Raw genomic sequence first — 14,511 nt, forward strand, 5'->3', positions numbered from 1 at the left:
GAAAAAAAAAAAAAAAAAAAAAAAAAAAAAAAAAAAAACTAAAAAGCTTCCGCACAGCAAAAGAAACAATTAAAAGAGTGAAAAGACAACCTACTGAGTGGGAGAAAATATTTGCAAACTACTCATGTGACAAAGGATTAATATCCAGAATATACAAGGAACTCAAACAATTTAACAGTAAAAAACCAAATACCCAATTAAAGATTGGGCAAAGGAGCTGAATAGGCATTTCTCAAAGGAAGTTATACGAATGGCCAACAGACACATGAAAAGATGCTCAACATCACTCAGCATCAGGGAAATGCAAATGCAAACAATTTCTGGTTTCTTTTCCTTACCTTAGTTCAGTACCCAACTCCAAAACAATTCCACAGCCCAGCTTTCTGTGTCCAGCAGGTGGCGCCCTTCACTGGAAAACAAACAGCCAGCCAGTGTGCTCTTTTCCAGTGTGAAACCTACCCCCGAATAGTGGATGCCTTTGGGGGTTGGGGTAGAAGGGAATAAAAGGGTGGCCCTCTAGAGAAGTGTGTTCACTAGCATGAGAATTAAGTAATCTACTTACTTCCAGCTCAGGTAGACTTTCTACAGATAATCTGTTCTTTGACCTTGGACAAGTTATTTAACCTCTCTGAACCTCACTTCCTTTGTGACATGGAGGAAAACAATCTGTTCCTTATGGGGTTATTGTGAGAAGAGAAGGAGGTACAGACATAAGACACTTATCCCAGTGCCTAGGACAAGATAAGCAGCCGAGCTATGTTCTCTTCCCCACTCAAGGTATGGAAGAAATTACTTTCCAGAACTCAGATCTGAAGTTAAGTTAACCCCCTGAATCCTGACTATCTGAGGGGTCCACCTCAGGGTTGTGATGAGGATCAAATGAAATAATGCGCGTAAAGCACCTGGTACAACTGACACTAGCTAACGTCACTACTGCAAGCTCGCTACGTGCTGGGCAACATGCTTAGCCTTTTACAAGCATGAACTCATTCAGTCCTCGTAAGATCCTTTACGAGGTGACTGAACTGTTATTCCCCTTCCTCTCCCTTACTCTGTGACTCCACTCCACTATTGTTTAATTTCTTCTCATGAATTATAAATCAAAAAACTGCCCCAAATTTTGTTGTGTCTAGATGGGAAGATGGGAGGAGGCACTGACTCCTCCACTCAAGTAGGAGAAAATCAACCTCAGCCCCTGCTCGGCCCATATTCTTTTCCCAGGCCCCAGGAAAAAAGATGTAAAAAACCAGTATTTCCACCAGAGTTTATTTCTCAGAGACAATCAGCAGTGACTCACTGTCCTCTGTGGCAGAGGGGGGCCACCAGGAGGCCCTTTAACCCCCTCCCCCACATTTTATCACCCCAGAAATACAGCTTTGGACAATAATTTGGTTACAGAATATTCCTAGGAATGAGTTTCCCCAAGTTGCTAAGGTTTACATTGTGGTGGTGGGGATTGGGAAATTCAAAGAATTGGATGGAGAAACCATAGGATCCAAGAAAATTTGGGAGATTTGAAGATATTGGGAGGCATGGTAGCATTATTAAGTTTGAATCTCTTCCTCACTTGGAGTAGAAGTTGTGGGGTTCTGGCCCTAGGAAATGTGCCGTCCTGCAGAAGAAATAAAATGGAGATAGTGAGGCTTCAACCCAACTTGACCCCATCATTTGTGTCTGTAACCATCCCATGCCAGAGCCCTTAACACAGTAATATTGGAAATTCTAGTTCACCAACAACAAATTCAAAGGAACCACCTTCAGCCTCCTCCCCACAGACATTTCACTGGGTAGGAGAGGAGAAGGTAGGTGTTCCTCTTTCCTGCTCCTAATCCAAACAACGGTACCTTAAATCATGCCCTTGGCTAGGTCTTCAGGGAAGATCACCCCTACTATAAGCACCATTAGCTGAACCCAACACTGACCCCCTCTAGCCCCCACCCCTTCCAAAGGACCAGCTGGCATTGAGACCAACAGATATGTTACCTTCTGGATAATTGGATCCAGGGAGGGGAGTGTAGCCTAGGAGAGGAAGATACCTGATTAGACCAGTCTTAGTGGACAAAAGTATCTAGCATTATTCACAGCAAACAGGCTAGAAATGAGAGAATCAATCGCACACAGAAAGTAAGCAGAAATGGGGAGCGGGAGTGGGGATAGGAGTTAAGGGTCACTCACTGGAGATACCAGCCCTGCGACAGCTGACCAAACCAAGAGAGAAGATGATGAAGCCCAGGCCCAGAGTCACCACAGACACAGAAACCTTCACTGTCTGCATGTGGGACAGACCAGGTGCTGCAAAAAACAGAAACTTGCTAGAACCAATCACTGTTGCCCCCTCCCAGAGCAACTTAATTTATTACAACCTCCTCTCAGCAGGTTCAAAGGTCCTTTATCTCAGCCCCACGGGTCCAGCTCATACCAACCCCAAGGAAATGGCCTTTCCCAAGGAAATGGCCTTTCCTCAAATCCCCCATCCTATGGACCTCTACTCCTAGAGTAAGCCTGGGGAACCCACCTCCCCAGAGTTAGTACCGCAGATCCTCTCCAGTACAGTGGGACCTCTCAAGGCATCTTCTTTCCTTCCTTCAGCCCAAGGGCACCTCGCCAGGATAAAGGGTTCCTGACTCCCCTCTCCACTGCCCCCACGGTGACAATGTTTGCTCCCTTCCTTGCTCCATCTGAGCATCTTCCTATTAAAATGGCTTTCCGCCTTTCCTAACCTCCAGTGGTTCCATTTTGTGAGTAATTCTACTACCTGTGTGTCTTCTACACCTAGATTTCCCATGTGTCCCTACAGAGCTTGTCTCCATTCCACTCCATAGTACACACACCCTCCCCCCACCACTGCTTCCTGGAGCGGGTCCTATTCTGAATCATGTCCCACTCAGACTCTTTCCCCTGATAAAATGAGCACTCAACCATTCAAGGGAAACTTCTTGTGCACCCTGTAGAGAAGACTTTCCCCAGGAGAGCTCAAGTGAGCACGTGAGTTCCACTCGCTTCTCTGTTCCCCACACCCCTCCCAGCTGCCTAGCAAGATACAACACTCGCCACAAGGGAGGCCTGGTCTCAGCAGTCAACCTGGGATCCTGTTCCCTGGCCCTTTGTAGACACCCTTCCTCCTTCTCATTTCTTCCTCTTCTTTCCCAGGAATGCCCAAATCTGTGTGCAACTTTTCTTATGACCTTTGGCTACTCCCAGTCCCGGAGTTCAAGCAGAGGTAATCAGTTCCTTATCCACTGGCCCCCAAGCATGCACACCAGCGTCGACCAGCTATGGCTTTCCTACCCCTCTACACTTGACAGAGCAGCCCAAATTCAGCACTGCCCCACACCAAGAGAAAGTCTCCTTTCTTCTTCAACCTTCGTTATTTCCTCAACTCCCATTCTTGACCTGACACCAGAATAGTTGAAATCTAAGGAGACTAGAATAATGTACCACAATTTTTGGTTTTAAAAATATAGTTACCAAATCCACATTCTCTTTTTAGGACAATCATGCTCCCCTCCCACCCTCAAACACAGACACAGCAACGTCAACTGCACTGCAATAGCAACAGTAACAATCACCAACTCTTTCCGTTCCTTCATCCCATTGCCCCATCTCTGGTCGTGAGCCCTCTGTAAGTTTCTCCATAACCACTCCCCATTCTCAGCGCCTCCCTCTCTATCATACACCATGTACCTATCCACATCTCACTCCCTCTGCCAAAATGTTGGTGTTCTTTTTTCAATAACCAGCTTCCAATATCTCTCTATTTCAACCCTAATTCCTTCCACCTGCCGTACACTTACTCCAGTCCTGGAGGATGGGCTCAGGAGCCCCAATGTGCTCCACCACACAGGTATAGGTGTCCCCATAAGATGGCGTTAAGGCTAAATGGGAGAGGGTCTGGTATGTCCAGTCGCCATTGGGCTGGGAAATCTTAGGGGCACTGCTGTGAGGGATGACGGGTTCTCCATTCTTCCTCCATGAGATGATCACGTCAGCTGGATAGAAACCCCACACATAGCAGGCCAGCATCACGGGCTCCCTCGTGTTAAAAGGAGTAGTTTGGGCTACTTGCACAGTTGGTGGCCCTGAACAGGAGGAAAAAAAATGTTCAGGAAGGAGGTGACATTCTGGCTTTTCCTCCAACCTGGTTTCTTTCCTATTTCAACTCTTCATAGATATTGTCAACCTGCTGTGTCCCCTCCCACCCCCCAATGCTACCACTTGAAAGTGAGGAGTTAGAATTTACTACTGCTTCACTCTTTTTTCTCTCCCATTCCTTCATTGCCCCTTTCTTTCTTTTCTCCTCCAAAATTATGTTTGATTACAATTAGTAAAAGTGAGGTCTGAACTGCAAGCTGTTTCACAAGTTACTGCATTTATTTCAAGTACGTAAGCTTGAAAGTACATGAGCTAACAGTAACCCAGAGTTGTAAATTGGGATTTATAAAGGCGGGAAAAAATTTTCCTCAAATCTTGTTTAACAAATTAATGTGCTAAATAAAGCCTTTTCTCCTTGGATAGTTTAAAGAAACAAGCCTAACTCAGGACTAACTCTCTTAAATTTGGAATTAGTATAGTCTAAATTAATGAGATTGTGATAACATTGCCATATTTACTAGTGCTTTCTCCTACGTGACCCTCTTGCTTGCTTCCACCTTGGTATTTTTCAAATAAAATATTAAGTAAAAATCCAAGAAATTGTGTTAAAATGCAGATTCTCTAGACTGCATCCCCAGATATTTTTATTTAATGGATCTGGAGTGGTACCAAAGGGCTTGCATTTTTAACAAGCACCTCCCCCAGGCAATTCTGAGAAAGGTGGTTCAGAAACCACATCTTAAGACACACTTCTCTGTCCTGTGGAGATCTTCAAGATTACTTGTACACACCTCATCATTTTCAATGCAAGGGATTAAGGGTGAGAGAGAGAGAATGCATCAGAATCACCTGGGAGCCTTTCCAGATATTCCCGTGCCTGGGCCCACCCCAGATCTAGAACATCAAAATCTGGGATAAAGAGGCATGAACACTTTGAGAAAAGCCATCCTGATTATTCTGACACAGCCCTGGTTGAACCTGGATCTGCCTCCTGAGGTGCCCTGGCCTCTGCTCTCTCTCCCCCAATACACGTAGCTCCTCAGGGGCTCAAACATCACCTCCCTTTCTTTCCTCCTGTTCCACCACTCTCAACCACCTGGTTCCCCTTAAGGTTCAATCCCCCCTATTTCTATGTTCCATGTCCACACATTTTCTGCTCCTTTCCTGCACAAATCTCAAGCCCCTTGCCTGCCGAGGGGTCCTCCCTGGCCTTCTCTCCTGACTGTGCTTCCTAGAAGCCCCTCTGCACCCCTCTCTCCTCACGTGTTCTGTGGGTCAGTGATCCCCAGAAGGGCTGGGTGTGTGTGGTGCAGTCCTGGAGCCCATTGCGCAAGCGCTGGAGCAGTTGCTCCTGTTTGTTGAGGTACTCTGAGAGGTATTTGGCCAATAAATTCAGCACCCCAAATTCACAAGGGGCCATTTTGTCGACCTCTGGATCCCAGCAGGACAGCAGATCCTTGTTGAAGGAGACACAATATGTGAAATCCTTTGGAGTCCCATCGTCATCCAATAGACAAGCACTTTCCACATGGGCCACAAAACTGCCTAGGGGAGCCAGAGAAGGGAGAGCAGGTCAATGTCCTCTGCTAGTATGACATAACAAAAAATATGTATTTGGTCTCTGCCCTGTTCCTGGCACAGCACCCCTTATAATTTCCTGATACGGATGCTAGGTGCATCTTTTGATCTAATATTCGTCTTTGACTTTGGTTCCTGACACAGAGCTCCTAATCCCTTGGAATTTCCTGGATGATAGGAACATCCTTATTCTAATGAGGTGACCCTTGGTGGGCTCCTGGGTGGGGGCTGGTCACCAAAAAGATCAAGTCATATTAGAAGCTTGGAGCTTTCAGCTCCATCCCCCATCCTCTGGGAAAGGGATTGAGTTAATAAACAATCATGCCAACTCAATGAAGCTTCCATCAACATCCCTGAACTAGGAGTTCAGAGATCTCAGTTGGTGCACACTTCCATGAGCCAGGAAGGTGGCCCACACTAACTCCACAGGGACGGAGCTCTTCCAGACCTTGCCGTATGTACCTCTTCATCTGGTCGTTCATTTGTATCCTTTAAAATATCCTCTCTAATAAATCAGTAATAGTAAAATGTTTTCCTGGGTTCTGAAAGTCACTCTAGCAAATTATCAAAGCCAAGGAGGGGGTCATGGGAACCTCTGATTTGTAGCCACATTGGACAGAAGTTGTGGGTAACCTGGGGAACTACGACTTGTTACTGGCGTCTGAAGTAGGGGCAGTCTTGTGTGACTGAGCCCTTAACGCCATAACTGAATTGAACTGTAGGATACCCAGCTGGTATAGAGTTGGTTGGCATGGGAAAAAAAAACACACACGTTGTCACAGAAGTGTTGAGGGTGATCATATAGAAGAAAAAATCAGTTGATTTTTCCTCCACAGTATTCAGCTGGGAAGCCAAGCCTTGGTTACACGCAGTTAGTCTGGCCCAGATTTCTTGCCTCAGGCAGCATCTACTAACCAAGCTCACACACTGCAGTCTCTGAGAGCCCCGATTTAAGGGAATAGATGGTAGTAGGAGAGAAGTTTTTGGATCTAATTTCCTCTTAAATACAGAGAAAGGAGTGGCCCAAGATCATTTGCATGTTTGAACATGACAATTTACCCACAATGCAGACATTCGGTAAGGCAAATTATTGAGAGAAAAGGGGTCAAGAGAAGGAGTCAGCCTTGATCTGTGCTGGCAATTTTATTAAATATTCACTTCATACATGTTTATAACACATTTGCTATGTGCCAAGCTCTGTGTTAGGAGCTTGGGATGCAGCAGTGAACAAAATAGACATTGTTCTTGCCCACGTTTCATCACAGAAATGTGTACACATATAATTGTACAGCTTAATTACTATTAAAATTGCTACAAAGTTGCAGTATAAAGTGCTATTATACAGTAGGGAGAAAAACTAGTCTGGGGTGTCCAAATTCATTAATAAAACTGAGTACCCTTACCCCAAAAACAGGAGCAGGAGAAAAGAAGGTCCCAGGAAGGAGTGTCCTTACCTGCTCCTGTGCAGCCCAGGCTGAGGCCCAGCAGCAGTGGCAGGAGTGTGATCATGCTCTGTTCTGCAAAGACGCAGGGAATTCAGTCCCCTGAACCAGCTCTTCCAGGGGCCTTGGATCCTTGCCTGCCTCAGAAGCTCCAGCCCGGGGGAGTGATCTCCAGACACTGAGAGGAATATGGCATTGCCCAGGCCCCTTGTTCCCCACTAGATGAGTAACTTGCAGCTATCCAGCCCCTAGATACTAAACATGTTCCTTCCAGCCCATCTGAGTCCTGTGTCCCAAACTAAGAGTTGTCAGATTGGCTGGGTAGGCGGGGACAGAGGTAGAAACAAATCACTGAGTGGCTCAGCCTAGCATCATCAGTTACTAGGTAAACTTCATCCTGCCCTAGTCTCTTTCTTCTTTTTCTGTGCAACAACCAGTCTGTAGGTGGATCTCCCTAGATCAGTGGAGAGAATATCCCAATATGCCCAGGACTGTCCACTGGTTTAACTTTTTCCTCTCAGTGCCCTCCCAAAAGACCCAGATAAGCTCTCTTGTTCCTCAAAGGGAGGTTACTTAGGAAGATATTACATAAACCCTTCATCTGTCTTGTCACCCAGGAGATGGAGGACACATGGCCCTTCTGGGGCAGGTGGCAGAGGCAGGGCTGCTGAGAAGGAAGGAGGCACAGAGAGAGTACAGAGGTGTCTGGCCTCAAAGCAAGACTGCAGAGTAAGGGAGTTAATAAACAATCCACTGTAGAGATCAGGGACAGGGGCCTGGAGAACCCCTCCATAAGCCTCCACTGCTTCTTCTTTTCTAGACAGTCAGGCTTCATTTCCTCCGCAGCTATAATAACTGCTTTCTGGAGCCAGGAAACCCTATCCTCCTATACTGTGAGCTATGTCAGAGGGTAGACCCCAGGGTAACTCTACTTAAACTCCTTGACAAATAGCTGGGGTTGGGCTGGTGCCCAAAGATCACCTGTTTCCACCCAAACTCTACACTCCCCTGTGTGTCTCCCCTACCGCTCCCTCTGTCCTGGGGCAGATCCCTGCATTATGAAGCCACTAGAAAAATGAGATAAAGCTTCTCTACTTTTTTCCCCCTGGAAAAGACAGATTTTAAATGGCAATTCATTATTCTATCCCATTATGAACTACACAATTAATGGATTTTTCCATCACTAACTTAAAACTCTATATTGGCTTTCCTTTGCTCCTCGATCAGCTTCAGGACTGCCTCTTTGCACCTTAGTTTCTAAAAGCTGTTGGACTTGATTTAAGAGTAAACAAAAGAGGAGTAAGAGGGAGCCCCTTGACACCAGACTTATCTGCCCTCCCTCAAAGTCCCTGACCCCAAGAGAATCTGATATTTATGAAGAAAAAGGAAAGGAAAAAAAGCATGTACCAAAAATGAATACAAAGATCAATATCAGAAACAAGTTACTCATTTTGTGCAACTAATTAACATTAACTGAAGCTCTGCCCATACTTCCCAGCCACCCCCACACTCACACCCACCTTGGTTCTATACTCTCTGACTCCTCTAATGAACCATCAAGTGCGTTGAAGTGGGCAGAACATTGGGTGGGGGGTCCAAATTTTGTTGAACTTCTACTTTGTAAAAGATACTGTGCTAGTTAGGTCCATTATATGCCATCTCATTTAATCTTAAAAGATGTATTAATTGGGCCGGCCCGTGGCTCACTCGGTAGAGTGCGGTGCTGATAACACCAAGGCCATGGGTTCGGATCGGATATAGGGATGGCCGGTTTGCTCACTGGGTGAGCGAAAAAAAAAAAAAAGATGTATTAATTGGGCCGGCCCGTGGCTCACTCGGTAGAGTGCGGTGCTGATAACACCAAGGCCATGGGTTCGGATCGGATATAGGGATGGCCGGTTTGCTCACTGGGTGAGCGTGGTACTGACAACACTAAGTCAAGGGTTAAGATCCCCTTACCGGTCATCTTTTAAAAAAAAAAAAAAAAAGATGTATTAATTGTCTTCATTTTAGAAGTTCGAAAAGGTCCAGAGATTCACACCCAAGGTCTAGAAGCTTTAACTCCTCTTCTATGCAACTCCTACATGTGCACACGCACATCCATGCGCGCGCACACACACATTCTTGAGTGTATCCACACCTTCACTACATCCTGGAACTGAGACATCCCAGACAAAAGGAATTAGTGGGACCTCTGCAGAGACAAGGAGAAAGAGAAGTGTCACAATCCGCAACCCAATCCACCCAAGACTTATCTTTCCTGTCCTCAGAGTTCCTTCTGCTCTTAGAACCACCGTCTCTTCCACTTTCTGCTCTGACAGTTTCAAAACTATGTGAATTCTCCCCCCTCACACACACACTTCCCCTTTGCAATCCTCGCCATGAGCCTAACTTTGCAGGAACCAGGTCTTGGAATCCTTTTCAATGTCTACAAAGCCTGGTCCTGGCAGAGGATCGCTTGCTTTGTGCTCCTGTGCTGCTACCAGGTGTGGCTCTAGGCAGTGGCAGTGAGGCTCGGCAGGTTCCCTTTCATGTCTAGGTCTCTGCTCTGGCAGTCAGAGGAGATGTGCAACCTTCTGTGAGGCCACAGCAGGAAGTGGTAGGAGAAATTTTCACTTCTCTATTATTGTGAAGATTGAGGGAACTTTTTTGAATAAAGCAGGACAAAAAACCTGTGCTCAGTGAAGCAGTTCCTTCCTTCCTCTCCTCCTACCAGCCTTACCATTTGTACAGATATAGCTCTGTTTTCTCATCTCCAGCCAACTCAAAAGAATTTTTCAACTGCCCTGTCCATCGTTGCTTACTTGATAATCATTTTTGTAGCAATAGGACTGAAGAAGTTATGGAACCCCACCCAGGTTCCCACATGCTGTCCTTCTTTCACTGCCACTACACAAGGGCCCAAAGAGTGAGTCCTCTCCTTTCCCCTAGCCTCTTCCCCTGACCTGGCCACCACATGCCTGCAGTGGACTAACCCCAGTATTTATGCACAAAGCACTACAGGGAATACCCAGAGCTAGGAGATAAGGACTCTGCCCCGACATCACTTTGCTTGTGGGTTAGTTAGGGAGTGAGAACAAATACTTATAAAGAGAACAGCTTATCTTAAAGCAAGTAAGCAATAAAGCCAGTGGACTTAGAAAAGAGAAATCATCATGGGCATGATAGATTGGGAGTCCTCTTTATTGAAGAGGCCTGGAGGTGAGCCTTGAATACTGGGCTGGATTCATGTCAGAGAAGAGGACAGCAGTTGACATTAAAGTCCTGGCACATAGCTCCACAAGCTTGGCAATGCTGTGAGGTGTTGGGGAGTAGGGTGGAGGTGGGGGTCCTGCAAGAAGCCTGAGCTGGCTAAAACAAAAATGAGCTACAATAATGTCACTGTTCTCCCACACTGAAGGAAGTCACAAATGAGGTCTCATGCTTTTCCTGAGAGCAAGCCATAATGATAAATCTCTTCTAGGTACTTCCTAAAGTAGCTCCATGTGAGTTCTCAGGTTCCTCTTCAGGGCAGATGGTTTTAACTCAAGCCTTCATTTTATAAACACAAAACTTGCTAAACCAGTCAATCATTTGCAACCTAAAACCAATAGCAGGAGACCACATGTGTTACTTCCTTCAATGTCTTTTCAAAACCCCATACACCCGCACCCTGCCAGGATTACATTACTTGCCCAGTCTATCCAACCCCCACCTTACTACCCCTTATGTCATCTCTCTTCACAAACTCTCTCCCTCATCAGGATTCACTACTCTAGACCCTGACCCTTGGGTTATAGTTCCTGTAGATAATTCACCATCTTTTCAACCTACAGCCAAATTACATTAACTACTAGGAGATATTCTACCTAATTTGCCACCACGACTTTTGAAAAATGTCATCTCGTCTCACCCATGAGAAAGTGGAAACAGAGGAAGGTTAAGTAATTGCCCAGATTTTCCCAGATACTGAGTAACAGAAAAATGACTTGAACTTGGGATTTGTAACTCTAAATCCTATACTCCTAATAATCAACTAAAAAATAATTTTAAATTCCCTACAATTTATAATAACAATAAAAAGCCAAAACATATTTAGTAATTAGCATATGAAAGTATAAAAACTTTATGAAAAAAAGAGAAAACTTTATTAAAGTACATAAACGAAGACCTGAGAAGTGGAGAGAGATACCATATTAACAAATGTCGTATCCTAAGATAATAAAAAAGTCAATCTCCCCCTACATCTCTAAGCTAAATGCTACCCCAACCAAAATCACGGCAAGATATGGGGAGAATTTGACAAACTGATTCTAAAATGTACATAGAAATAAAGTCCATGAGTACCTTAGGCAATTTTGATAAAGACTAAGCCCTACCAGACAGTAACACATATTTAAAATAATTAAAACAATGTCATAATAATTAAACATAATAATTAAAACAAGGTCATACTGACATAGGAACTCACAAACAAATGGAACAAATCTATGCATACTGGGGAGCTTAATATAAAATCCTTGGGAATAAATGGAATATTTGGTAAATGGTATTAAGAAAATAAATTTACTATTTGAGGGAAAAGAAAGTTGTATCCTTGCACCATATAGAAAGTTTCCAGATCCATACAGATCCAAATATGAAAGGAAAACAGTAACACTAAAAAAAGAAAGCATAGTGGAATATTGTATATGACCAGATAAACACAGGGTAAAGCTTTTTTTTTTACTTGAAACTATTCATCGGGAAAGAGAGAATTACCTCATAAATAAGTCCTTTTGTTTTTCCAAATTAGGAGTACTCTCTCAAAGCTGTTTGGGGAAGATACATTATCCTAAAATGATCTTGATTAATAAATACATGAGAAGAATTAGAATAAAATTGTTTTATGAAATGTGGGGGTGGAAACAGCAATATGCCTTTATTAATATATTACGTTAAAATATGAGATTTTAAATTTGTGACTTACTAACTAGATAAAGGTAGTTAGCAACCATTTGACTATTTCCCTATAACTTCTGTATTCCTAAAACTTTATATATCGAAGTTGGCCAAAAAACTTTTAAAATAGTCTCATTGAGAAAATGGAGCATCACTTTATCACTTTATAAATTCTACCAAAAATTGTAATTTTCCTGCTTTGAGGTTGGAAAGGATTTCTTAAGATCACAGAAATACAAACCATAAGGGCTTTGACTGCCAAAATTAAATAATTCTACCCAGGAAAGGAATTGTATATAAATTTAACTGAAGAGAGCAAACTGAAAGAAGACATTTGCAGTATCTATAATGACATAAGATTACTATATAGAATATATATATCCTCACAAACTCCCAAGAAAAAGACAGAGATGCAATTTTAAAATAAAAAGATATGAATCAGCAATTCACAGAGAGAGGAAGCTATGAAAAGATACCCAGCCTGACTAGTAATGAGAAAAAGGCAAATTAAAACAATAAGGTACCACTTTACACCCACCATTTTACCAATATTTCAAAGTCAAATAATCTCAAGTGTTAGTGAAAATAAAGGGAAATGAGAGCTACCTTGCTTTGGTGGTGGGAGTGTAAACTGTTTATTATTCCTGAATTACAGAAATTACAATCTAGTTTGGTGAAAAAAATTAACATAGGAAACAAGGCAGCGTATTCTTGAGAAAAGTCTGGATTGAATGCTCTAAGTCTTGGAAAAGTTCAATAAAGATCAATCAGGGCTGGAGGATTAGGAGCAGGTTCCTGGAAGAGGTTGAATGTGAATTGGACTTACAGCATTGGTTAAGATAGGAACAAGCTGAGCAGAGTAAAAAAGGCATTCCAGTGTGAGGAAACAGCAGGGGGAAATGCCCTAAAGTGAAAACAGACTTGGTACTGTCAAGGAAGAGTGAGAAAAACAGATTCATTTCATAACAGGATTCCTGATGGGAATAGGGGGTAATATTTTTTATTAGAAGGGGGACACCAGACTAGAGAAGGTCCTGAATGCCTCTAGAATATTTAAATGACAGTATCATAGAAGGCTTGATCAGAGAACATCTCATCTAAGCCCACCGTTGGACAGATGAGGAATTTGAGGAGAAGTGACTTGTCTAAGATCACACAGCATAGTAAAAGCAGTTTTAAGGTTCAACTGGCAAGAAATTTCTGGATAAATTGGAAAATCAAAAGAGAGAAGTTAGGAAAAACTAGAAATCAATAAGGAACAGATCTAGAATGGTAAAGTGAGAATAAAAAGAAAAACATCTCAGAGGGAGAAAGTACAATACTTGAAGGTAAATTCAAAGTGTGTTTCAGAAAAAAGAAAGAAATCAACAATACTAAGTTCTCCTGTGAAAATCAAGATAAATAGTGATAATGCTAAGTTACTGAGCACCTTTTTTTAATGCTCCAAACACTATCCTAAGCATTCTACAGATATTAACTTATCTAAGCCTTACAACAACGCTGTAAGGTGAACACCATTGTTATCATCATCCTTTTACAGAAAATGATACCAAGGCACAGAGAAGTTAAGTAACTTGTCCAAGAACACACAGCTAAAAATTGACAGTCACAATTGAATTCCCAGAAGTCTAGTTCCAGAGCCCATATTTCTTACATAGCACACATGCTGCTCTTAGAAACGAGACAGTTCAGAGGAAGTGCCACCTTCCCTAAGGGAGAATTGGATATTTTCTCTTAGATTAGACTCTGGTATAATGTGAAGAACAGAGAATCCCTCACCAATAGCAAAATAATTTCACGCTTAACCTTAATGCCACCCCGTCCTTCAAAGCAACACCCAGACTCCAAGGAAAGTGTATACAAAGGAATTTACCACCAGTGATCATGTGCCACCTGCTCCCGCTATCCACCCAAGACAGCACCATCACAGTTCTCCTCAAACGGTTCACTCAGGCCAAAGAACAGATCATTTGGAAGGACACGTGAATTCTTTGCCCTTTCAGGCTGTTCCTGCTTCACTTCAGGAGCTCGATGATACCATTTTCACAGAACTGACATGGCTGAGTTAGAACAGCACCTGGGGCTTATTCTTCCCACCCATGAGTTCCTGTTTTCCCAGATATGGTGAGGGTTGAAGGGAGTTATATATTCAAGGCAGCCTATACTAGACATAAATATTCACACAAACAATAACACATGAAAAAAACACGAGCAACTTTCTCAACCATTTTGTCAGCAGATTTTCAGAAAATAGCTCTGCCTTTATTTTGTAGGTATTTTGCACATACTGAGTAAAAGCCTTCATGTGGTGCTGAGACCAGGGAACAGGAGCTCAGCTAAGGAGTTAGGGGTTTTCCCTATTTCTCCACCTAATGAGGGAAAGCTGTGTTCAGGTTAATGCATGCCAAATTTGAAATGACAACCCACTCAAGTTGAGATATCCAGAAACAAATATCATGAGTTAAGAAAGAAGACACAC

The 14,511-nt window shown here is 43.3% G+C and overlaps 1 protein-coding gene across 1 annotated transcript; it reads right to left on the reverse strand.

The window, feature by feature from the left end:
* Window positions 1-1,250: 1,250 nt before the first annotated feature.
* On the reverse strand, window positions 1,251-7,403 carry LOC103602253 (HLA class II histocompatibility antigen, DM beta chain). The gene is made up of 6 exons (XM_008586665.1): window positions 7,125-7,403; window positions 5,356-5,637; window positions 3,795-4,079; window positions 2,176-2,292; window positions 1,984-2,019; window positions 1,251-1,612 (listed from the first exon to the last, which is right to left on the reverse strand). Exons 1-6 carry the CDS (start codon window positions 7,177-7,179, stop codon window positions 1,596-1,598), a joined length of 792 nt encoding a protein of 263 aa, XP_008584887.1. The 5' UTR covers window positions 7,180-7,403; the 3' UTR covers window positions 1,251-1,595.
* Between the last annotated feature and the right edge of the window lie 7,108 nt (window positions 7,404-14,511).

The sequence above is a fragment of the Galeopterus variegatus genome, unplaced genomic scaffold (genome assembly GCF_000696425.1).
Source record: "Galeopterus variegatus unplaced genomic scaffold, G_variegatus-3.0.2 Scaffold4075, whole genome shotgun sequence".
Classification (NCBI taxonomy): domain Eukaryota; kingdom Metazoa; phylum Chordata; class Mammalia; order Dermoptera; family Cynocephalidae; genus Galeopterus; species Galeopterus variegatus.

Excerpts from the sequence above, each read along its gene's own strand:
- LOC103602253 (XM_008586665.1), bottom strand. The coding sequence starts at position 7,179 with ATGATCACACTCCTGCCACTGCTGCTGGGCCTCAGCCTGGGCTGCACA. Across the intron at positions 2,293-3,794 it reads GCCCATCCTCCAGGACTGGA|CACCTGGTCTGTCCCACATG; the intron begins GTAAGTGTACGG and ends TGTTTTTTGCAG. Across the intron at positions 2,020-2,175 it reads TCGCAGGGCTGGTATCTCCA|GCTACACTCCCCTCCCTGGA; the intron begins GTGAGTGACCCT and ends TTCCTCTCCTAG.